Here is a 25,345-nt window from a genome sequence, read left to right on the forward strand (position 1 = left end):
TGGAAGAGCAACAGAGGGTAAATGTCTGAGGGACAGACAAACTTTGGCATGCTTTCCACCATGTCCCAAATATGAGGCCCTGACAAGCAGCAAACCTCCCTAAAATGACAGAGCAGATACACTGATCCCCAGATTAAATATATTCTGTGATCCCTGCAGGAATTTCAACATTAAGGAAACAGAAAGGCTTTTAATAATATTCTACAAAAAACTAGGGATCATGGATGAGTAAAATTACAGGACCTTTCACAGGATGCGCAGAAACTGCTGCCAGGTAAACTTTAAGCTGATAGATAAACTAGTCATATTCAGTCCAGGAAAATAATGACAAATTTTCATCCTGTGTTCTCTTGACCACTTGAACAGAACAATTAAAAAAAAAAAGGGGGGTGGGGGGGAACAAACCAAAAAAGGCAAAAAACCCCCAAACCAAAAACCTACTTAACCTAACAGAATCCTTCCAGCTATTAAGCAGAAAATTTCCCAAGAAAAAAAATGCTCTCTCTAGTGAAGAACACAGCTAGGGTTGATAGATAAAAGAACAGTGGACTTGGTTGATGACATTTTCAGCCAGATCTGCTCTCAAATAAAAACCTCCAACACCACCCCCAACCTTCAGCATCTCAAAAAAGAGAAATTCCAGTACGAAAACTAAGAAAATAACATTGCTGTAGGATAAGAATCCTGACAGTATCCTCAGATGAGCAACAACCATGCTCAGGAGAGAAAAATGTTCTTGATCAGCTTCGGAAAGAATTTATCCTACAGTCTCCCAGTAACTTCTGGGGTAAGGCAGAGCTTAACTTATTTCTGACAATTTCTAAAACAAAGGAGTTGAAAAATGTTGCTCTTTCTGCATGGCACTGAAAGAGTGTAATTTGTTGTCTGTTTGTTAAAGGGAAAGGAACTTTCTCTTTTAACCATTTGGGATGCTACCATGGCTTAGATCTTTACTTGGCTCAGATCTAGTATCCAGTGTGCACGTGTAACACTGGGAAAGGTAACCCAAAGATTTTTTCCAACTCAGCTTTTCCAGCACACAAAATGGAAAGGGAAAGATGATCTGGGGGATGGTGGTGGAATTCATGTTCTTTGATTTCAGTTTTAAAGGTGCAGCTGGGATGTACAGGAGGATGTCAGCCAAGGGAGAGCAGAGTTTGTTGAGGTAATCTCTGCTGGAACAAATTCTGTTCACAATAGCCTTGAGAAGGCAGTGGTGCTTGCCTGGATCACCTGCTCCCTCTTGTGCAGGAATGAGATTCAGCTAGATTGCTTTCCACATTTCAGCAGAAAGCTCAAGTAACTGCAGCAGCACTGGGAGAATCCTGGAATGACCAAGGGACTTCTGTGGTCTGTTGCTGTACAGGGGGTCCTCTGAATGATAAAGTCATCCAGAAGCATCGGTAGCACATCTTGAAGTGAACCCCAAAAACCAGGGTCACAAACAGTACACGAGCATGACAGCTGTGGCCACAGCTGCAGGGTGCACACCAGTATGGAAGGCGATGCACACTGAAAGCTACACATATGACAGAAGACGGTGATCACATCTCTAAACTGCTTAAGGAGTCTCTCAGGATTCACTAACAGTCAAGAACCCCTTGGCCAAGAGCAGCATCTGGCACTTGGTGATTAACCAGTCTCACCTGCAGAGAAACTGACGAGCATGTACTTTGTAAGTAGCACCCAAAATATTTAGGATCTTCCTCAGAGAGACAGTGTTATTTGCTGACAGAGAGGGTTGAGAAAATTATCAGAGTATACTGACCAGAACCTGAGGAGCTCTCTGCCAAGTCAGGCAGATGACTGACACCACAGCACTTCAAAATAAGTATCTGAAAACCTTCATACATCAGAAGGATGCAACAAGTTAAAGAAAAAAATACTCTTGTGCAAGCAAAAAAAAACAAACAATCAGGATAAGAAGATAACTCAATTAAGGAGAAAGCTCACAATACCAACAGTAAGGTAAGATTCTAGTCAGACAAGCAAGAGTGTGCTGACTCTTCCACCTATTGAGGCTGGCTAGGGGAGCTAGGAACAGGAACTGGTAACTCGGCTGGTGGTGCCACAATCCTCTCTGCAGTTCTTATGGCTATATGCTAGTTATGCTTGTTCCCAGGGGACCCAAAGAATGTCCAGTCCCATGGGACATGCTAAACTTACCTGAAAAGGACTCCACTTTTGGCAGGAATAGACCCTGAAGAGTCCAAAAGAGGAACATGCAACCTTATCTGTTCCTCTGCCACAGCTCAGAAGTCTGCCTTTCTTCTGAGCAGCCACAAATTAAGTATGGAATGCGAGTGCCAAGAGCACTAGCACAGTAAGAACAGAACAGCTGACAAGAAGGACTTCTCCAGAGAAGATGATGAGGGATGTAACTGTCTAGCACTATCTCAACTCTGAGTAGTCAGTGAAGGTAACAGTGTCAGAGACAGACAAAGAACCAAGTGCCAAGAACACAGTTTGAACACTGATGGACGTTATATTCTGTTAGAGCTATGGGTGCACTTCCTCTGCAGCAGCTGCTACTCATCCACTTTCTAAGATTCAGCTTGTCTGACGAGGTCAAACCTGATGACTCTGCAGAAGTCTAAGCTGTAGAACTAGGGACTGAAATCTGAGAAAGCAGCTGTGCTGGCAGCAGGTTCTAAGGTCCAGTCTCTTGACTGAGGTCTAACTACTTGTTGACCCCTCAGACAATCCAGAAGAGTGCTTAATACATAGGAAGCTGAGTGCAAAACAATACTTGGGTTCACACAGGTGGTAGGCTCAGGATGAGACATTGCATCAAGTAGACTCAAAAATACCAGAACAACTTCAGCAGAACTTAACTGCATGCAGCACTTTTCTTCTACATGCTGCAGCAGGAAGGAATGGACCTCTCTCTGAGGCTATAAAGCACCAGCTATGGGATAGATGCTTGAACGCATGCAGAAAATCACAGCAGATTCACTAGTGGGCTGTAGCAGAGCATGTTCAGCACAAAACACACCACAACTACAAAGGCTGTCACAGCAAACACCTTCATGCTGGTAAGCTGAGAAAAGTTCAATGTGGAAAGGCTGGAGTCAGTACAGCACGGAGAGGACAGGCCTGATGTTTCCCTCAATACAGGGCGACAGTTGACCAACTCATTAATTGTATTGACTGAGGTGCAAATGGCCACAGTGGATTGATTTGTCAATTACCAAGGTACAGGTTAAAATTTCAGGATGCTCATAAGCAGTAAGGGTTGGCTATTTGTCATCACCCACCTGGCCTTGTTTCCAGCACTCCCTGAAGATCTTCCAGTTGTTTTTGTTGCTAGGATCATGAAGGCAAAGTAGTCTACCATCACACAGCCATGAGTGGGAGGTGTGTGGATCCAGTACATTTAAGCCCATTACCATTTCCTTCACCTCTCTTTGTGTGTCAGCTAAATTATTAGCTCGTTTTGCAGCATCAGACGTCTTCTTATTTTCCACCACAGAAGCAATGATATGGTCTAAGAAGTTAGGTAGGCTTGCTTTACCTTTGGCCCCCTAGAGGATGTAAACCCAGAGGTTTAGTCTTGCAACAGCACACATATTAATGCCTACCTGCTGTCATTCAAATTTTAGCCATGGATATCTTGCTATCAGAAAAACATTTAACAGTAAACAAGTCATTGCACAGGCAGGCATGTATCCAGCAAGAACAGAAACAGCTAGGTCCCTGGTTTATAATAGCAAAACTTTAAATAACCCACTATAGACTATTTGGAAACATATTCCAGCAAACAATCACGGAACAGAAAACTTAAGTGATCTGAACTTTGCAACTTTAATGGTAAGAACAGTTAATACTTTTCTTAACTCCATTAATATCTCAACTCTACTTCCCCAATACAGGTAAGCTGCCAACCACAGGAAGATTAACGCTGATAGACAAAGTGCTTCCTGTATTTATGTTCATAGAACCATAAGGAGACAGCCTCTCCAGTGGTGGTGTTCATGCTCCCAAAGGGATTTTTAGAATTTGGAAGAGATTAACAACACAATCTTAAATTGTGTTCTTAACTTTAAAAAAATAAGTCTGCCTACAGGCCTTGCCTATAGCAAGATACTTAAGGTACTAAATATATTTCATATATTCAACACAAGATAATCACTAACTGGATCATTATTCACAAGACATCTGTGGGAGGCAGCAGGGGTGCAACAGATTCCTGGTAGCACAGAGCTTCTCATTCTAGCAAGAAACCCCAACAAGCTGCCTGTTCCTGGCCAGGACAGTTTGAGCCTGCAAGAACACAATGCTGACCCGTGTTCAGCCTCCTGTCCTCTAGGAATCCAGCCTCCTTTCAGAAGGGTTATACCCTGGCTAGTCAGACCCCAGTCTGTACTGCTGCTTGGGATTACATTAGTTTTTTTTACATAAATAAGACTACATCATAACATCACCCACTTCTTGTTGTCTTAAAAATACAGCTTTGTGCTGAGGCCATGACATGGGTAATGTGCAGTTTAACTATGACAGTCAATGCTAACTGCTCTTCACAACAGGACGTTGATGCTCCAGAAACACCAAGATGATCCTTTTCATAAGCAGCAATCTGTTATTCCTCTCAATCTGAAACACAACTGCTGTTTCTCAGATATGTTTTGTTTGTATACATTCTATATTAAGTATCAAGGCATCCAAGGGGGTTTGGAACAGAGCTCCCCACAAGTTCTTTCAAATCTAAATTACTGTGAAGACCCCAAGTCAAGAAAGTTAAAAAAGACATTACACAATAGATCTGATTCAATGTGGTGAGAGAAAGCATAGAGTAGCAGGGACTGAGATACAGGTTGAGACAGGCCCTCTCAAGCCTTGAAGAAATAACTTGCTTTAAAACAAGTGATCACAACTTCTTTGCCTACACTCAGTGATGGGGAGGAGTATTACTGGGTTCATTTCCCTGTAGCAGCAACATTTTCCTGTATAGTTCCCTCCATCAAAACCAAACAACAAACTATTAAGGTTCCATCCTTCCAGCCTGACATGAAAGAAAAAAAAAAAAATTCTGCTACGAGACAAGGCATTTAATAATCTTTCTCACTTATCTGCAGAAATTTTTGGAAAAGGCATTCTCCAAGAAGAGCTAAGCCTTGATAAATTCCACAGGACCTATCCTCCTCTTTAAGTAAGTGTTTTTAACCATTTCAAATATTGCTTATTTGTTTAGGGTTATTTTTAAAGGTTATTTCCTCCAAGGGGTAGTGAAGAGAAACAAAGTATCCTTATTCCAGAATAAGCATCCAGAAAAAGCAACTACACCTGAAATTCTTAAATTCCCATTGTACGTTAACTGCCTTTCAAGTATTTTTAAGGAACTCGTTTGTTCATAGATTTTGGTTTTTTTCTCATGCAATATTTTTAAAGATCTGGCATTTACAGTGAGTTTTTATCAGGATACTGATTATTTTAACTAAGCAATTTAAAGGCTATGTTTAACTCACTGTTGTAGTCTCTCATAAAGAGCAGCCTCTTCATAGCAGTAGTAACTGAATCACAAACTAACAATTAGAATCAAAATTCTCTACAACCTTGTGAGGTGGTGTTTTGTTGAGATATTGCACCTGCATTTAAGAATAAGATACTATAAAAACACTTAGATGAAGACTGCTAGATCATCACAAAATTCCCTAGAACAGGTATCATTGAAGGAACACAATTATTTACCGTAGAAGCTGCTGAAAAGACCGGAGGAAAGGGGATTCCTGCGTCTAATGGGACCTGAGGAAGCTTTCCTGGCCCTGTGTGTAGCAGATCTCTGAGGCTGGAGCCTTCAGCTTTGTTGCTGGATGTCACGGGACCCAACAGGAGGCTATTAAACAACTTTGGGGTTAATGGGGAAACTTTTGTACTGGAGTTGAAGGAATCCAATCCAAAAGGCGAGTGGGATTCTTTGTTAAGCACTGACCTCAGTGATCCTGATTCTGCAAGAGAAATATCAATGTTGGAAAAAAGAAAAAAAGACAAAGTTCAAATGATCACAAAGTTCTCAGAAATTATTTGCTCTTGCATTAAACAGGAGAGTGACAGAATCTTGTGGTAAATGATCACTGCAACAGTGAATGAGGCACCTCAAAGAGAATCAAAGACATCACGTACTTCAGGTAGGCTTTCAGCCTTAGTGTGTTGTTAGCTAAGGTTTTGAACAGCACAGTAGATCTGCTCTGGAACTGTGCTATACACAAGAAACCACAACCTTGTAATAAGACTCAATTAAAAAACACTTCCTTGACTTTCTGAATTAATGAAATATTTCAAATTTTAACTGTAGCAAAAACATTATAGTGGCTAAACCCTGCACAACTAGTGAAAGAGTCATGAACATTTAACACTGACATATAAAAATAGTTCCTGCTAGACATATGGACAGGAATACATCCTATGTTAGTCATGCTACCTCTGACAGCCGGGGGATGTATTCTGTAAACAGTTATTTCATATTGAGAGTCACACTCAAACTATTGAATAAATAATCTGATTCTCCAACTAGACTGTCTCAATTCTTTGGAAATGCACTCTTCTCATAGCACACAAAACAGCTTTATTTACTTCAATAGTTGTAAAGTGACGAGGCTGCATCTGAAATTAATTACTATAATTTTACATCTGGATACCAGATTTTTATCACTTAGAAAATAAACACAAGAACTGGCACTAAAATAACCTATTATTGACAAGGCAGTATTTTTTCTTCAGCTGTGTCATCGTATTTCCAGCTTTGCATATTCCTAAGCCTGTAAAAGAAAACTGGTCCTATGAGGTAAAGGAAGAATGACTATGTTCTTTTCTATTTAAGGTTAGGCACTCTCACAAATAATAGAAAACAAGCAGGATGTTATAATTTACCTTTTAATTCCAATCCCAGAGAGCATGTCTCCTACTCACCTTTTGTTTCTTCTTTTGCTTTTTGTGTTGCTAAATCTGCAAGCCAGTGCAAGGCTGATGATGGAGCTGATTCTGGACATAGAGGTCTGTTAGTCTTTATTTCTCCAGTGTTATTGGTTGATAGTGTCTCTGATTTTGCAGATTCCTCTATCCTACTGTCAGTTGCTTCAGATTTTTGAACTGTGTCTATTTCTAGTTGCCCCGCTCCTGCTGTCCCTGCTCCAGTGGAAAAGGTGGTCTCGTTTCCAGAGACTGATGCACTAGGATTTACAGTCGGCAGCTAAAACAAAAATATAATCAACTACTAAATGTTTAATAAAAGGAAGATATTTGGAAGATATTTTAGTTATCCAATGCATTGGGGTTTGTTTGTTGCTTTTTTTGTTCATTTGCTTTAAGCACAGTAGAAATCATTTATGCTTATGTAGCAGCAGAGTACAGGAGCTTCTTGTCTGTGTACATTAGACCTTGCATTGTGGTCTTTTAACACAAGCCCAAGACTTTTGATTTCTCTTTTTACAGAAGCCCTTTCTGTGTTAACAGTAACAGAACTGCTCTAGATTCAGCATAACATTCACAAACCCTAACAAAATAAGCGCACATGCAAGCCACTCATAGTGGTTTAAATTGAGATACAGCATCAGTACAAAAGGCTTTCAACCCAGCTTCTACGTAAGAGTATTGGCCCAAATATCTAGTTGGTAATCAACAGCTGCAGCACAAACCCCCAGAAATGTCCCAGAAGATTTTTGTTAAGCGAAAACACTTGAAACATATATGGAAAAAATAAAGTTTGTTTCGTAACAGATTAGTCTAAAGGGACTAATTTAATAAATTTTTAAAATATCATGTCAAACAATGTAATTTCAGACTGAAAGCAGATACCTGTGACATTCCGTTGGTGACGGCAGGTCTCAGCACCGACTTGTTCTGCCGGTTAATACAGGGGCAGTTGGCTTTGATACCCCACTTCCCTCGTGCAGCGTGAACCATGTCCCCAATATTGTAAAGCGCTGGAAATACAGATAAGATCTTCAATATTACAGGTAAAGAAATCTAAAAAAAAGGCCCTAACTACAATATATATTCACCAGGGGTTAGGGATTTTTTTAGTATTACTGCTAACTACCTTCAAGATCCTTCCTACTATTCCATCTAGGTCCAATGATACTGCAAGTGCAACTCAGAACCATCAAAAGAGACTATATATCCCTTGGTATAATGTTTACCAGTTATGTAAACAGTCAAGTAAACGATCAGCAGTGATCAGTTACTTTCCATCCTCCAATAGAAAAGAAAAAGCTCTTTCTTGCAAGTGAACCAAATTTACTGATACAACTACAAACAGCTGAGCACAGAGGTCACAGCTAGTATCACAAGGGTGTTCATTTCAAACCCACAGCTTGATCTTACTTGGGTTACCATCCCTTCTACTCTTCTGCTGTAGCAAGTGGAAATCTCCACTAAATCCATGCTAGAAAAGGTAAAAGCTAGAACACAAACTATCTTAGTATTTTTTCCACCTGATTGCTCAGAACTGAGAAAAAATTAGGATTTTTTCCTTTCAGATTTCAAGCATTACCTGTACCAGGAATGATCTGTGTTGGCATAAGATTCTCTGGTTCATGAGACTGACCCTTTGCACACTTCAGCCATGAGAAGACTTCCTCATCACCAATCTCCTCTGTCTCTGGAATACAGACACAAAAAAAAGTAAAATTTTGTAAGTAATTAAAACTTTACAATACTGAATGTTTCTGCATCAATATTGTTCCTTTAGTTTCTTTACAATGCAGGAGATTAACCTGGTCCCTTAATCTCTACCAGCTCATTATTTCCAATAACCTAAAAATCTTGGCTTCTAGCCTGTCTCTGAATATCATACTCTTGTTCCCATTATGCTTTCCTAAGCTAAGGAGTAATTCTACCTTTTCTTGTCATAGTCTCCCAAGCTTTTTCAACAAAAAGTATCTGTAGATCACTTCCAGGAAGAGGAAACTAAGCTCTACTATCAGTGTATCTATTTTAAAAGCTAATGAGTACTAATAGCTTGAAAAGTAGTATGACAAATTTCTAATTCACAGATTTTTAAATCAAGTTCAAAGACTACAGTGGGTGAAAACACCCCAGTACCCACCACTACGCGGGCGATTCTTCCTCAGACGGTAACAGTCCAGACAGACCCCAAAGCCACACTTGCGACAAACCCAGTGGATGTTGAAGAGTGTAGTCTCACACACATCACACATTTCCCTCACGCCACGCACTGCTCGCTTCCATGCCACTTTCTCTATAAAGAGAAGGAACATTAGGAATTATTGAAGGAACATTAGGAATTATTGCTTTGACATTTTGCATCCCTCCTACTTAATTTGAAAACATCACAGTAACACAGATAAAGAAACAATTCACAAACATGACTTGAGGGCAGAGTATAGAAACACACACTTTTCACAGCCAGAAACACATTTTTTGAGTTGCTTGTCTTGTGACACTATTACCATGCCATTTCTAAGAGCAGGTAAGGTCAAATCCAAAATGCACATACTACAAGAAATGGAGTTCTGTAGTAAGTTAATTTCAAGGAGCACTTATGGAACTTAGAGCAAAACTACAGAACTTCTGCTAGCTTTATAAGGAAAAAACACAAACTTCTCGAGCTGCACAGAATGTGTATTGAGTTTTATTAACTGGATGCCTCTCAACTCTTTGGATTCTAAACCAACACATTCACTGAGGAGGGGGAAGTTCTCCCCAAATGGCTGCTCCTGAACATTCCAGAAGCTAAAGGCAAAAAACAGATAGTGAGAGCTATCCATGTAACAGGCTGAACCGGATACCTTTAGAAATTTTTTCCTAAACCCACTCCCCGTGTAGTCAACTACTGTCCCTATGGTGTCAACTACTCCCTCAGCTCAGTCCTGGCAGCCGAATGCAGGTGCTGCTCCCTTCCTAGAAATCCCTGAGCTTTTACATGATGTCCTGTAAGATAGGAATATGTAAGAAAAACTGCTTATTAAAGCATAGCTGGCCAGTGAGATAAGTGTCCCAGATTTATTTCTATTTTCTTAGGAGTACAGGTCAACAAATTTCTATATTAACTGATTGAAAAATCATTTATATGATACTTGGGAAAGTTACTCCTAGCTTCCTTGGTAATAAAGTTGCACTGATGCAAAATAAAATTCCCAAACGCTAGTCCCACAATTACACACCCCCCTAAGAAGTGAATATAACCTTCTCTTTGGAAGAAAAGGAGAAGCATTTTAACAAGAAGTTATATTACACTTTCAACTCTGTTCCACTGCATTGTCCACACATCACACAGAGAAGATGACAAAAAAACATGTCAAAAGTCCAGCTTACGATGTGGCTCCACCATCATCATCGCCTCCTTCTCTGACATAACAAGCTGGCAGAACTGATCTCCAACATTGGCCAGGATATATTTGGAAGTTTCCAGATCGATCCCCTCTGCAGGAGAGGAGGAAGGAATCCATAGGCTCATGGCATCAGGGTCACTCTGTTGCGGGTTCAAGAAACCCTCTACTCGTAGAATACCTTTCCGGGTAAATACCAGCCTGCAGAAAATAGGATGGAGCAATTGAGAGCTGATCAACCACCTTTAATTAACATATAATGCCATATATGTCAGAACATAAACCCTGAAAGAGGAAAAAAGGTTTGAGCTAGACTGCTATACTCTACAGCCAGTACAACTATGCAAACCCAAATAACAAAGAGAGTAAGGTACTTGAGGGCAATGTTCACAAACTCACTAGAACAAATCCCTAGGTCTCAGGAAGTGTTGGTGGGAAATCCCACATACAGGAAATTGCTACAGCTTGGTAAGTAACATTTCTCTGAACTGTTAACTGAAAGAGACGACGTAAGTCAATTTATTTGGGCTGCTGCATGATGCTGGTTGTAAAATTGTGCATGGTTCTCATTCTCTAATTTAACTCAGGAGAACGTTATTTTCCAGCTTTCGGGAAACCAGTATTTCAGTTATGGCTAGGGCTGCTAGCACTTGGCAACTGTTTTAACAGTTTATGAGACAAATAAAAATCTTTATTGTACCTGCTATTCTTGTCACTGCTCTCCACAGAGATGAGACACGACTGTTTTATCAGCAGCTGCTGATTCTCCTACTCTTTGTGTGCTAATAGGTGTAACAACATGAGTTACAGAACCATTAACATCTCCTGCCAATATTAAAGGTAACTTCATTTTCAAGCAAAAACAATCTTGTCTTCAACCTCAATGGTTGATTAATTTTTAACAAGTTCAGGAAGAGAAGCAGCTATAATCCACACTGGATGGGTAGCACATACTAAAAGTTCACTTCAGTATTATATGCCAGAAAGTGAAAAAAACACCTTTTTGGACAAAGATGCATAACACTTGCTAGACAGGCAGTTAAGGAAGATGAAGAGAAGCATGACATGTCAAAGAATTGTAAGATGTGTGCACAACACAGAAAACAGTCAGTGTTTTATACTGAAAATGGAGGGAGGGAGGGAGGGAGGGAGGGAGGGAGGGAGGGAGGGAGGGAGGGAGGGAGGAAGGGAGGAAGGGAGGAAGGGAGGAAGGGAGGAAGGGAGGAAGGGAGGAAGGGAGGAAGGGAGGAAGGGAGGAAGGGAGGAAGGAAGGAAGGAAGGAAGGAAGGAAGGAAGGAAGGAAGGAAGGAAGGAAGGAAGGAAGGAAGGAAGGAAGGAAGGAAGGAAGGAAGGAAGGAAGGAAGGAAGGAAGGAAGGAAGGAAGGAAGGAAGGATCAGAGCACCTCCGGAAATGAAAGAAGCGACACGCCACCGTTGAGTCATCCTGCTCTTGCTCCTTAAACTTGCGGTAACGCTCCAAGCGGCACTCCCGGCACTTGTGCAGATGTGGAGCTACATTGATGCAAGAGCCATCCTGGAGAAAAGGCTCACCTGACTGCTTCAGCTTTCTCACCTTACTCATGTCTTTCAGCACAGACTGGCCAACTGAGTGAGGCAAAGGAGAAGTAAAAGCCTGTTAGTTAACTGCAACAGCAAAAGGATACTGGTCCCAACAAACATATCCAGAGATCTGTCTGCTCATACACATGAAAACCAGTAAGACTGTTCAAGTCTGCAGCACACCACACTTGTCATAATATATGCTTAAACATTTCACAAAGTGAATGCGTTAATTCACATACATGATGCATTGTTAGCCTTGTAATTACCCTGTGTGCTGCCTACTGAGCATAAATGAGTTTTATACCTGTGGTTAGTTCATACAGTTCATCACATAGGAGATATCCCAGTATCCCACCTCCTTGTGCTTCCAAGACACCCTGCATTCAAGTCATCACCTTTTAGGGGAGCTGTGCGAGGCCGGCCCTTAGGGGCTTGCTTCCCTTTTCCTTTCCCCAGCAGCAATTCAGCAGTGCGCTCTGCATTGGGGCCAAGCTTTGCCATCAAGTGCTCTGGGATGCCCTTCATACAAGCTTTGGCCTGCAACTGGTCTTCAGAGTCACTCAGATCTGACAGGTCACTGTTGGTACTGGAGTCCGAGTCCTGTTTGCATGTCAAGCTCCGCTCATCTAGAGAGAACCTTTTCACAGCTTCAAAAGGAGCTTTGTTCTCCTGTGGAAACTCTGCTTGCGAAGAGAAAAAGCCAGGTGGATGTCTGCCAAACACATTAGAAAAAGTTTTCAGAAGAGGATTGTCCTGCTGCCCCGGCCCAACAGCTGGTTTTTCTTCTGTTGGGCTGGAGGAAAGTGTGGGCATCTCAATAGGCTGTGTCAGGCTGCTGGTAGGTGAGCTGGAACGACCATTCCCTACAGTGGAAGGGCTTGGAACACCAGCAGCAACCACTGAACCAGGAGTACTGGAGATCATCTTTGAGGAGTCAGTTGTTATAAACAAGGTTTTCTTCTTAGCTAGAGAAGAGTCTGTAGAGGTGAATGACTCTGGCCAGCCAGAAGTGGCCTTATGACCCACAGGTGTAGAGGGAGCAGAAACCCCTGTCTGAGATGAAGATGCGAAGCCACTGAAAGGACTAAGTTCTGCTTTCTCAGCAAATGCCAGGAAAGGGTTTGAGGGTTCCTCTCTTGATAACTTTGGGGGCTGTAAAAATAGGTTTTCATGACTATCTGGGGGGCGAGTATTCAACAGACTTCGTGGAAAGGCTGGAGTAAGGGTAGGCATAGATTCCACAGGCAGCTTCTGCTCCACAGAACTGCCAGACTGAGCTCCTGTTTTAGTGTCCGTTGAAATAATTTTACCTTTACAGATCCCACTCCCCACACTCTCTGTACACGGCTTGAATGAGTCCCGACTGGAGGCATCTTCAGTCAAGCTCTCTGACATGACTGTGAAGTAGTTACTGGAAGGTAGATTTTGGGACATGCATTGAAAAAATAAGTTCTTGGACAGATCAGAATCTTTCTGAGCCTCTTGTCCAGTACTACAGCCAAAAGGAAATCCAGAAGGCTTGCTTTCTGGAGTCACCACTCCATTTGATTGGCTCCTTCCACCCCCAAATACCAAAGACTGGGAAGCACTTGGGAGAGAGACTCCAAATCCAGAAGCCAAAAGTGAATTTCGGGAATTCTGAAACAAAATTAAAAAGCATTAGCCTATTAAAGGACTCTTGTTTGGTTCAGCAACACTTTGGTTCATCTAATTGGACAATTAGCATTCTACTTACCCACCTGTAATAGAAACTTAAAATGAAGAAACTTCTTTAAAGATTCTGCTAGGCTAATTTCTCCTACCTACAAGCCATTGAACGGTAACGGTATCAGTTACATACTAAAGACACATGGGGAAAAAGAACACAGTAACTTATCATGCTTTAGAACAAAAGCAAGACACAAGACAAGATGAACTAATTCACAGAAAAGAAAGTTATTTAAACTGCTGATTGTTTTAATTCAAATCAGCAAATAGGGAACCTTAACTAAAACTGCTTTTCTTCACTTTTTATACAGTAGACTACAAGTTTCTTAATCTTTTCTGTATTACTGAGGTGGTTTGTGGTTTTTTTTGCTTTGTTTTTATAAAGTCTTCTACTTGTTTTTAACACAGTTTCCCTTCTACTTTTCCCCTTAAAAACAAAGATACAATTAAAATGGCTTCAAGCTGCTTCCAGACTATGCAATTTATTCTAAAGGTTTCCATCTCAAATATTTTAATGATTTCTCTGATTTCAGCCATAAATAATATATTATTCAACTGGCTCATTTTTATACTACAGAGGTTACAGCTGTAACAGACAAGGTGGGCATCTACAAAAAGGTCCTGTAAACGTAGCCTCAATGCTTCTCTGGTTTTGAGACTTTTTTAAGCAACTTAGATGTTCAACTTAGTGCACAGTCTCACGCATACTTGTTTATAATGGCCAGAGACATTAAGTATGTTATCTTCTATATGACACAACAAAATTCATTATACTAAGTGCAGTGCTTGAAGTGACTTTAAGGCTGCACTTCTCAAATGAAGGCTGAATAAAGCTAAGACTGTTAAAAAGCTGTCTCTTACAATTCTTTCTCAAAGTGAAGGATTCCTTCACTTTCTTCTGAGTTCTTTCTGAGATCAGACAACAAAACAGTTTCTTTGGGAGGGATTAATCAGAAAAAAAGTTCTCTCAAATCCATGGACACACTTGTAACAGAAATACGTTGCAGAACATCAATCACAAAGTGTGTGTCTTGAATATGCTGGATCATGAGCGACTCACCTCTCCCTGGGGTTGTGATCGGCCTGTTTTGAGTTTCTCTTGTCCAGTAACAGCTGGCAAACTGGTGTCAGAGATTCTCACAGTTGTCGGCGTCGAAGTAGTTGTAGTAACTGCAGTTACAGTGCCTTGGCCAACCTGTTCCAGTGTTTTTCCTGCCTCTTTACATCCAGATCCAACTAATGACACTTGACCAGCCACAGAGGAAAACTGAGTGAAGGGCAATGGTGTGTCACCACCAACTGGCTCATCTTGGACTACTAGTGTTCGACCATTCTCTTTGGTGTAAGTGGCAAAGCGAATATTGCGATTAATCTGAGGAATGAAGGCAGGCAACTGTTTGGCCCTTGGATCCAGTCCTGCTTCACTATTGGAGCCTCCTTTCCAAGGACCTCTGCTTGCCTCACCTCCATCACTACCATTGCTATCCACCTCACCCCTCTCCTTTAGCTTCTTTGTTGCAGGGTCACACCCAGAATCTGAAGCATTTTTCCTCCTCCGTGCATCCTTTCCCTCCAGACTTTCCTTCTTCTTTTTCCCTTTGGATGATTTAGCTGCTTTTAGGCTCACTCCCTATAATAGAGAAAAACATGCAATCACTAAACAGAACAATCAGGAACATCTGTTCAAATAACTTTTTTTCTTTTAGAACAAATAATTCATTACACTGCTCTTAAGCTTAGAAACACTTTATTTTAATCACAAATTGAGACCTCTAAGGAAAGATACTATGTGAATATAGAACACAAGCATTAAGTTCAGTCTTGACTTTTTTATACTAGAATAGGATGTTCACAATAAGATTTTTATTTGAGCTACTTCCTGTAGCACATACCAGACCATGGCAGATTTTGGAAAACATGCAAATGGCCATACTCCACCACAGTTCTTGCAAATGTATGAAAACTATTTTCATGCTATTTTTTGCTATCACTCTAATCCTCACAGTTTACTTTAAGGGCACAACTTTCTGTCCTCTGCCCAAAGCCTACAATATCTAGCTACAGGAGAATGTCCTCCCTTTAGCCTAGGGTAAAACACAGGTTCAATTGTTATCATGGAACCTCTCAAGTGAAGAAAGGAAACACTGCAAGCATACAAGCCTGCTTCAGTGAAGTCAGATGGTAATCTTTAGAATTTGTTAAAAAGGTTCTGTGAAGAAGCACAGAACAATACCATTAGAAGAAGGCAGTGAGCACAGAGATATGCTTTATCAGAGTGCTATCCTTTAAAATGGAGCACAACAAACATGCTTATTGAACATCATCCCAAGATCCATGCTGAACTTAGTAAATAGGCCTGAACAAAATGAAAATTGTTTAAAGAAAGCTATAACCAACTCTCAAAGTTGTAAAGAAAATTTTCCTCTTCCAATTACATTATCAAAATCACACCTGGAACACAGCATCAGTTTTCAGTTGTTCCTATGTTTTATATCTCAATTTTTATGAAATTTCACACCATGTATAAAAGACCTGAACTGTTGCAGTACCTCACTTGGAGAAGTGTTATCCATCACCACATGAATCAGTCGAGGATCCACTGACTTTATTTGACCACTCTAATTTTATGTGGATGGATATTGAGGAAGGAGGAGGAAGAAAAGAGGAGGTTAGTTTTTAATTCAGAGTATACAATATCAACATAAGAGATCTAAAACACATGATTCCTCTTCAGCCCCTCTCCCACTAGCCTTTTATTTCTGTCTTATTTCCTTAGTAAGACTACAACCTTCCAGTCTACCTGCTATTCTTTTGCTCCTTCTCCATTTCAAAAACTTTCAGATTTGGTTCCTGCCACTGTTTCCTTGTAAATTTTTTCCACATTCATTGCATTAAACACAGCTCTTTTAGAATTAGATTTAGTATTGTTCTAGCCTGTAGAAAACACTACTGAAAGGAAGCACATCAATTTATGTTAACTATCCTCATTGGTGTCTGACCAACAGGAGCAATGAAAACCCAATTTCTGAAATTGCACTTGGGGGTTACCTTCTTATTTCACAGAGATAGACAGCAAGGTGAGTGCTTCCTGGGCCACATCTGCTTAAAGCATACACTCCACAATTTCAATGGCTCTCCAAAGTACTATACTTACTTACCATACACGGTATACTTTTTTCCCCTGTGCACCAGCAATAGATAACTGCGTATCTACACAGGACTCACTGGGCATGCTCAGTGCTTTCATTCTGCACACGTATTTTACTGCACTTGGAAAGGACTCCAGGGGCTGAGGGCATGGCATACAGAAGACCACCTAAAAAAACGTGTTGCTGCTACAGTAGTTTACACACAGCACCACTCTCCTGTTCCTCGTTGCTCACGAAAAAGGAAGCCATGAAGAACAGGCTTCTGGTAAGACTGAACTACCTGCCAGACTGCACAGAGACACACAACACAAAGCAGGTAACTCTGACAGTGCACATGTTTACTACACTTACTGGGTGTACCAATAGGAAAAGGGCAAATGTAAGCAGCCTACACTAAAATGCAATCAATTCTGTTTAGACTAAGATTTCATCTTCTGTGCTACGCTTGTTTCAAACCACTTGTTGAGCTTGTCAGACAGAAGCTGAGAGAAAACCCAGGCAGACCACAGCATAGCAGACCCAGAGGGTCTCTGGACATCAATCAGCATGCTCTCACATCCAGAAAGCTACACCTGATTTTTTTTTTTTCCTCTAGCATTCATTTCCAAAGAAATCTTTGCAGCTGCTTTCATAGAAGCAGGCTGTGTACCATATACTGTGGAAGGTCATAAAAAAAAAATATCTAAAAATCACAACACAGATAATTATTCATCTTTTAAAACAAACAGCAAAGAAGCAAATGTACAAGTTTTGGTGAAGCTGTCATTCTCCATGAGAAATTTAGGAACAGTATTTCAGGAACAGCAAAGCAGTGCTTGCTATTTTTACCTCAGTTAAAGACACCTCCATAAGACGACTTATTGGGTCTTGATGGCTCACAACACCACAGAGCCAGCTATTTTCATCCTCTGGTTGGTAAATCTTAACTCTTTGGCCTTGGACACTATAAGGACCTGGAAAAGAAGGACTATGAGTACATGTTCTAGGCAAGTTTTGTGTCATACTAGTTAAAGAGTCATACAATAAAAAAAGTTCTATGCACATAGTTAGGGCTTGAAGTGTCATCTTTCAGGTGGAAAGAATTGAAAACACTAGGGCTTCTGCTGCAAATCCTGCATAAGTCAAGCATTCTATTGTAAAATGTCAATAAGCCCTCATTGCTGTAACTCAACCCTGTTGTGAAGACAAAATTAATGCAGTTTACAGGTAAAAAAAGTATGGAAGAGCAAAAGCTCACTGCTTTGACAAAAATTAAACTAGATAGGGGCTCCTTGCTAACTACACTCTTGCTTTCTCACCACAGGTCAGTAATTATGAAGCATCAATCCAGTGGACTGTCACAGCATTCTGACTCAGTCCACGTGCCACAAATCTCAGTATAAACTGCATGTAGTTCAGAATAGAAACACGTATTTGTAACTGTAGAAAATTCAATACAATTGTACAAATATCTAATGTCTCTAAACCAACCAGTCTAAATTCTTTGACATGGGTAATGGATTATCTACAGAAAGGTCTCCTCCGACCCTATCCTCACTCTCCACATCAACATCCAGTCTCCTCCCACCCTAAGTCCAGACAAAAAAACACTTAGTTAATATTAGATCATCAAAATCCACATGATCCAATAGCTGTATCTGATACAGGCAGAACAAGGTGTTTCAGAAGAAGACTCCAAACTGGACAACTCTGAAGCTACTTGCTCATGTAAGAAGTATTGTCCTCACAGCATTTTTATCAATGAACATTTTATTTAATCAAAAGGCACTAAATCACCATTAATTGATTTGTCATCCTTCAAATGTAATAGAGCGACTTACATTTGGGGGAACATCTGGCCCATGAATCCAAATTCTGGATGGAAAAATCATTTAGCTCTTTAACTAGAAGACCCCAGTCTGACAATAAAAGCTGCAGTCAAGCTCGCCCCAATACACAATCCAGACAACAGCCATGGTATTAACTCTATGCTGAGCAGCCGTGGCAACCCCACATTTTCAACTTAAACAATTCATGCATTAAATATCAAAATGCCAACATTTCAATTTGATAGGTAAGCAGAAATTCTTAAAGATAACTACAGAGTACTTTCACTTCCACAATTAGAGAAAAGAACCATAGAACAGGACCAAAACTTTAAATTTCAAAACTAAAACATAAAATAAAGAAAGAGGTAAATACATGGACATTATCAATAATATGTTGCCCTAATATGTTGCCCTACTTTAACGACATCTTCAGTGATTATTCCCAGTAGGCATTTCTGATTGTATCTCAGCAACTATTTACCTGTATCTGTGACAAAATAATGCTTCCTTGTAAAGAACTTACAAAACAATTCCAGAAAAAAATAAAATAATCAAACAGTAACAGATACTATTAGTATTCTCCTTCACAAATCCCAGCATGGTCTAACTGTTCCACAACAAAGTAGCTCTGAGACAGAAAAACAGTCTCACCTCTACTAAATATCTCCTGAAGCTTCTGGTCACTGAGCAATGCATTGACAGATTCTCTCAGTGAAGGCTGTTCCTGCAGAATCTGATTTTGAGTCTCTGTTCCCATCTGCCAACAACAAACAGTTTTAACATAAAAGTATAGTCTTTTAAGGTAACAGAATAATTAGTTTTTATGGGACAGCTCTTCTTCAGCTGCTGTCAAAAATTGACAAACAAACAAAAATATAAAAAAAAGGAAAATCAAGAAAAACATTGCTGAACATGATAAGAGGAAAAAAAGGATTCGCTATGCAAGAGTTGTTGCAAAATTTCCATTGCAATTATCAGCTACATGATGGTTGGCAGATAGCTCTCCAGCTACCAATACAGAGAGGAAGTAGGACTCTTTGCATGCAGATGAAGATTACTGTAAGCATTTGGAAAAACAGGGAAACTAATGCAAATACATTGACAGGACAGTGAAAGGAGGAAGACAAGAATGCAGAAGTGGAACCGTAAAAAAAATACAAATTAATCTATCAATCACAGCACAAAGATAAATCTGCACTTTAACTGAACACAGTTCAAATACCTGAAACAAACGTAATCCATTGGCATCAGACAGGAAGCATAAATGTCTGTCCAGAAGAAACTCCACTGGGACCACAGAACCTAAACCCAGCTTATCTACTAGAGGAGTGAAGGTCTATGATGAACAACAAAAAACAAAAGTTATAAAAATGACTGAGCAAACATACAGGCCAATAGTTGTTTTCACATGCTAATTAAGTATCACAAAGAATAAAAAGTTTCATTTGTCAACCTCCACCACTCAGTGCCTGATTTTCAATGCATATTATTACTCATTATGTCTAAGCCAATAGCTCTTGCAAGTGTGGGATATTATAAGGAATTACAGAAAACTGGCTGCACAACCTAATTAGAACAAAATAGAATGGAAAACACCTTTTGTGGTATTTGTTTTTCACTGATAAGCACCTTCTGATGCTCAGGTTAAACAAAAAGAATCTTTGGCTAATTGTTCAAACTATGCTACATATTTTGGGTATAGCTTCCTGAAAGGAGCATTTTTGTTCCCATACAGAAGGCAAGTGTAGGTAATTCATAGGCATATTAATAAAGAGGAGCTTCTTCCCTAGTGTTTTGTGCAAACTGCAGTTCGTAACAGGTTTACTATTGATATTCAAGCTGCAGGACGAATTACTAAAAATCAGCATTATAATCTTACAATGTAACTCGCTGATATAAAAGGAAGTTGCCATCCATTGAGTCTTTGAAGCATGTTACCTGTCTCTGCTTACATGATTTTAACACACAAGTATTCACAACATTTTTCCCTTAACAGTTCTCATCAAGTTTGTTCACACTCCATTCTCCTGTATGCAACAACATGAATACAAAATTTATTTTCTCTATTCCTAGAAGTAAACAGCACTACACAAAGAGGCAATGAAGGATGAATACACATTCATAACCAATACACCTCAAACCCCTCCTGCCCCCAAAAAACCCCAATTCCAATACCCCTCAAAAAAAACCCAACACAAAAAAACCAACACAAAAAAACCCACCATCCCCTTTGTAACGCAAAGTAGTTGTAGCTGGCTTCCCAGACTTGAGCACATTGCACATCTGCACTCTGGGGCAGGGGCTAACTCCAGTCTGTACTCCCATGCAGTTATCTGGGTAGGCCTCTAGCACTCAGTGAAAGCTTGAGTGCTCACTTGGCTGTTCAGGGTACAAGGGATGGAAACATTTTTTCAGCAAGTCTACAGATACAGCTTGAGTTATTGCAGAAACCCTCTGGGACCTCAGCGGACCCATACTTGGTTCTAACACAACTCATTACATAATCAGTGTGCAGACTGTGGCAACACTCCCAAATCACTCAGGTATCAAGACACTTGGGAATCATCTGAAATAAACTGATCTGGTATAAAAAGTTTCCCAGATGAAATTAAACTGGAGTTCACTCTTAGAGGCAAGTTGGAAATATTCTGAAAGGAAAAGCCTGCCTATAGAAAAAGCACTATATACAGAGTCTCTGCTGTAAGGGCCTTGTTTTCCTCTGTCTTTAGACAAGAAATCCTCAGAGAAAAATGCAATGCTGAACTTGTTGCTTTGAGTCCAAGTATCAATCTACAACACTGAATCCAAATTCTACCAAGGCACATGCTCCTTGACTGGAAAAAAAACTTCAGTGTGCCCATGCACAAAATGCAGTATTAAAAAGCAGGATCTCAATCACATCAAGGACAGCAGGAAGAAAAAAGAAACACAATAAGGTTAAAATAATAAAAATTTGACAGCATGGAAACAGGGTAAGATTTTCACATACAACGATCTTTCCTCTGCAGAAGCCACAAAGAGAAGAAAGAAGGATGTAAGGAATGGTCTTCACACAACTCACCAGTATGTCTGCAGAACAAGTATACTCAGACATGCTAGCTAAAACACACTGGCTTGGGTCTCATGTGTCATAACATGTAACTGCCACATAAAGAGCAATAGGGATTACTGTTTCAAGAAATCAGAGAAAATTTTACATGTCATGTTAATTAATGTTGACAACATTTATTTTAGATTAAAATTTATTTTAGATTAAGAGTGGCCAACTTACGGCTCATAGGTCAGGCACAGCCCACAGTCTATCCTCTTGCCCAAAGTACCTTCAGGAATACCTACTAAAATGATGCAGGAACCTTCGCCATACAAAGTTCTAGAGATTCTACAGTAAGACCAAAAGGCTTATTCTCACAATTCAGAAAATCCTAAAACACTCAACTGTAACAGTTTCAATTTCTGGGGCAGGAACTAGAACTGCACTGCCTTTCAGATGCCTTTCCAAGGCATTTCAGCTCTCAGTTTACTGGTCTCCTATTTGCCATTTTAAAAAAATCTATTGCCAAGCCACTTTTGATACCTGCATAGTGATGCCCTGTATGATATCCAAGCCTTGTGTTTCACAGCACAGTTGATGCAAACCTTTGAGGATATGAGAGCTTTTGGCCAAATACTCACCAGTGCAGGCCACTGTGTCAGTGAGACTAGAGTCCCCTGAAGCATAACTGGATCACTTCGAGGTGCCCAAACCAACGACCCTTCCAGCAACAACACTATAACTTCTTCAGCGTGGACTTTCACCCAGGCATGTTGTTTCCAGTTACAGCCATCAAATTCCACAAAGATCTGATTTAAAAAAAACAAAAACAAAACAAAACAAAAAAACAAAAACCAGAAGGCATTTCAGCTCTTTTCAAACACCAAATGGAAAAAAAAAATAGATTACTAGAAACCCTATGGATAAGGAGACAGCAGCTGTAGTCAGAAAAATCAGGATAAGTATTGTAATGGTAACACTGAGAACATCACATCTACATAGCTATCAAACATTACAAAAGAAACATGAATCAAATTCACAGCAACTACTAACCTATGAAAAATAATTTATCCCCAAACACACACCACTGGCTCCAAATGCTGCAATTCCCCATATAAAATTAAAGATGTGAATATCCTTCATAACAAAATACAACTGATGACCAAACGGAAGTCTCTTGCACATCGGTATTTTTTAGCATTTAGACACACTAACCTGGCACTTCAACAAATGGCCTGAGTATGGTTAACTGACCCTACATCAGTCTAAGTTACAAGTTTTGTGTTGCCCTGTACATTATAAACCTTCCTGAACCAAATGCAAATATTCTGGATGGCATGAAATTATCCAGAAATATCTACTCACTAGACTTTTCATTACCTTATTTACAAGTGTGGCATTATAAACCACACTACCACTCTAAATCACTAGTCTGAGATAACATCCTCTCCTTTTATATCAGGAAGGACAGATTCTAAATTACACAGCAAGAATGTCAAGAACAGAAATGCGGGTTACAAGTCTCGTTCCACATCCTAACAACTAGGGCTATGAAATGTTAAAACACAGTCTCATTCCCATCCTTCATCTACAGAACTTACATGCTACACAAATTTAATCAAATATGTCATATAAACGGCAAGAAATGTCTAATCAGTAAAGAAACACCTTAAGCTGGACAGTCAAAACAGAGTTTTGTAATAATTACACGATCATGAGGGGGGCAAGGGAGGTTACGGGGCACTACCCAGACACAGCGCTCTGCTTTACCAGTAACCCTGATTAAAATTAGGGATATTAGAGACCACTCATACAGTTCTCTTCCCCGCTCCTCCCCCCAAGACTCAAAAGCTCAAACTCCAAGGGGAGGGAGCAAAAACAAAGCATCTCTCCTGATGAATTATTGAACTCCATTACTGCTTAAGCTTATGCTGCCTCATGGAGAAAGACAACTTGATCTTTCAGCATGTATCTCCTTCAATTCAACAAATTTCAGCAACATAGTGGAAACTGAAGTCAACACCTTTTCTGCTTCAGTGAGTCTGTACCTTTCTTAAAATTCCACCTGTGCTACTTTGGCTGTAGAATGTGACATAGAGAGGGCTATTAAGTAAGAATAACACAAAGGAATTATTTATTTATATGTACAGTACTGGGTAATAATCTTGTTAAGATTCCCTTATTGTCAAGGTTATATGAAAAAGATTGTCAAAAAGAAATTGTAGAATAATGCTGACATTTGAGTATATGCCTTTTAGCAAGACATTTAAGAATTTGAAGAAGAGGAGGTGAAGTTTTATAAGTAGCTACACAGACAAGACCTGTCAATACAACATCCCCTTAAACTATTTGGGCAAGGATCAACAAAGGCAAGACAAATTCAAACAAGCAATGAAGTGCAGCTTACCACTCTGTACCAAATAAATAGAGATACCTATTAGGTTTATTTTTATTACTTCATACAGATTTTAACAAGTCAATTTACCCCATGACATACATGAAGTAAGACTGTAAGGAAATTTCTTCCAGTCTTGACCTCACATTTCTATGAATCATTATAAATTGATAAAGTGGAACAGCTGCGCCTTTAGTCACAAATTTAACACTTTACTCCCTGGTTTAAAAAAACTCCACAAACAAAAAGAAAAGCCCCCAAAAAACCCCCAAACAAACAAACAAACCCCTACAAGAAATAGCCTGTGAAGAACTTCGAGATAGGTGTTTCACATTTGTTTAAGAGGGTCACTAAATATTCTGACAAATACTGGCCACCCATCATATACAAAGCAGTAGCAACGCCATCTGTAACAGTCTAGCAGGACCCCTCTCAATCAGCTACCAAAAGTCCTGGGAGCTGGGGAGGTCCCCACTGACTGGAAGCTTGCTGATGTTAGTCCACTGTTGGGCAGAGAAGGACACTGAGGAAAGACTCGTGGAACTACAGACCTGCTAGTCTAACCTCAGTACCTGGAAAAATTATCAAAATCACACACAGTGCTATTGCAAGACACATAAAGGACAAAGCACTCATCAGGCACGGACAACTCGGGTTCACAAAGGGGAAGTCCCATTCAATGGATTTTATCTCCTTCTACAACAAGATCACCCACCTAGTCGATGAAGAGAAGGTGGTGGATGTAGTTTTTCTGGATTTTAATAAGACTTTAGATACTCTGACAAGTTTGCTGATGATACCAAACTGGCAGGGTCTGCTGACTCTCTCAAGGGACAAGAGGTTTTGCAGAGAGATCGAGACAAACTGGAGCACTGGGCAGTCATCAGTGGCATGAAACGCAACAAGAACACATGCTGGATTCTGCCCCTGGGGAGGAGTAATGCCCAAAACAAGTATAAACTGGGGGAGGAGTGGCTGGAGAGCAGCCCTGCAGAAAGAGACTAGCAGATGCTGGCCAACTGGAGGCTCCAGAGGAGCCAGCAGTGTGCCCTGGCAGCCCAGAGGACAAACAGCACCCTGGGGGCATCAAACACAGGACAACCAGCTGGACATGAGAGAGAGGATTGTCCCACTGGATTCAGCAATGGTGTGGCCTCACCTGGAGCACTGTGTGCAGTTCTGGGCCCCACCATTTGAGAAGGATGTGAAGGTCCTCAAATGCCTCCAGAGGAAGACAACCAAGCTGGCGAAGGACTGGAAGGCATGTCCTCCGAGAAGTGGCTGAGGCCTCTAGGTTTTTCTGCTGGGGAGAAGAGGAGGCTGAGGGGTGACCTCTGCAGCTTCCTGAGGAGGAGCCATGGAGTAAGAGGAACTGATCTCTTCTCCCTGGGATCCAGGGACAGGAC

At 40.4% G+C, this 25,345-nt stretch overlaps 1 protein-coding gene across 1 annotated transcript in view; it reads right to left on the reverse strand.

Moving 5' to 3' along the window:
- The window catches only part of KDM3B (lysine demethylase 3B), a 54,265-nt gene that overhangs the window by 12,772 nt on the left and 16,148 nt on the right, over positions 1 to 25,345 (reverse strand). Inside the window, exons 2-16 of the mRNA XM_051631223.1 lie at positions 22,186 to 22,353; positions 19,736 to 19,849; positions 19,165 to 19,270; positions 17,534 to 17,658; positions 16,106 to 16,174; positions 14,617 to 15,186; positions 12,245 to 13,487; positions 11,690 to 11,891; positions 10,273 to 10,487; positions 9,044 to 9,196; positions 8,489 to 8,596; positions 7,792 to 7,919; positions 6,907 to 7,186; positions 5,689 to 5,945; positions 3,258 to 3,524 (exon numbers count right to left, since the gene is read on the reverse strand). Of these exons, the coding sequence (XP_051487183.1) occupies positions 3,258 to 3,524; positions 5,689 to 5,945; positions 6,907 to 7,186; positions 7,792 to 7,919; positions 8,489 to 8,596; positions 9,044 to 9,196; positions 10,273 to 10,487; positions 11,690 to 11,891; positions 12,245 to 13,487; positions 14,617 to 15,186; positions 16,106 to 16,174; positions 17,534 to 17,658; positions 19,165 to 19,270; positions 19,736 to 19,849; positions 22,186 to 22,353 (4,005 nt within the window). The remainder of the gene's footprint in view (positions 1 to 3,257; positions 3,525 to 5,688; positions 5,946 to 6,906; positions 7,187 to 7,791; positions 7,920 to 8,488; positions 8,597 to 9,043; positions 9,197 to 10,272; positions 10,488 to 11,689; positions 11,892 to 12,244; positions 13,488 to 14,616; positions 15,187 to 16,105; positions 16,175 to 17,533; positions 17,659 to 19,164; positions 19,271 to 19,735; positions 19,850 to 22,185; positions 22,354 to 25,345) is intronic.

The sequence above is a fragment of the Apus apus genome, chromosome 13, assembly GCF_020740795.1.
Source record: "Apus apus isolate bApuApu2 chromosome 13, bApuApu2.pri.cur, whole genome shotgun sequence".
NCBI classification, from domain to species: Eukaryota; Metazoa; Chordata; class Aves; order Apodiformes; family Apodidae; genus Apus; species Apus apus.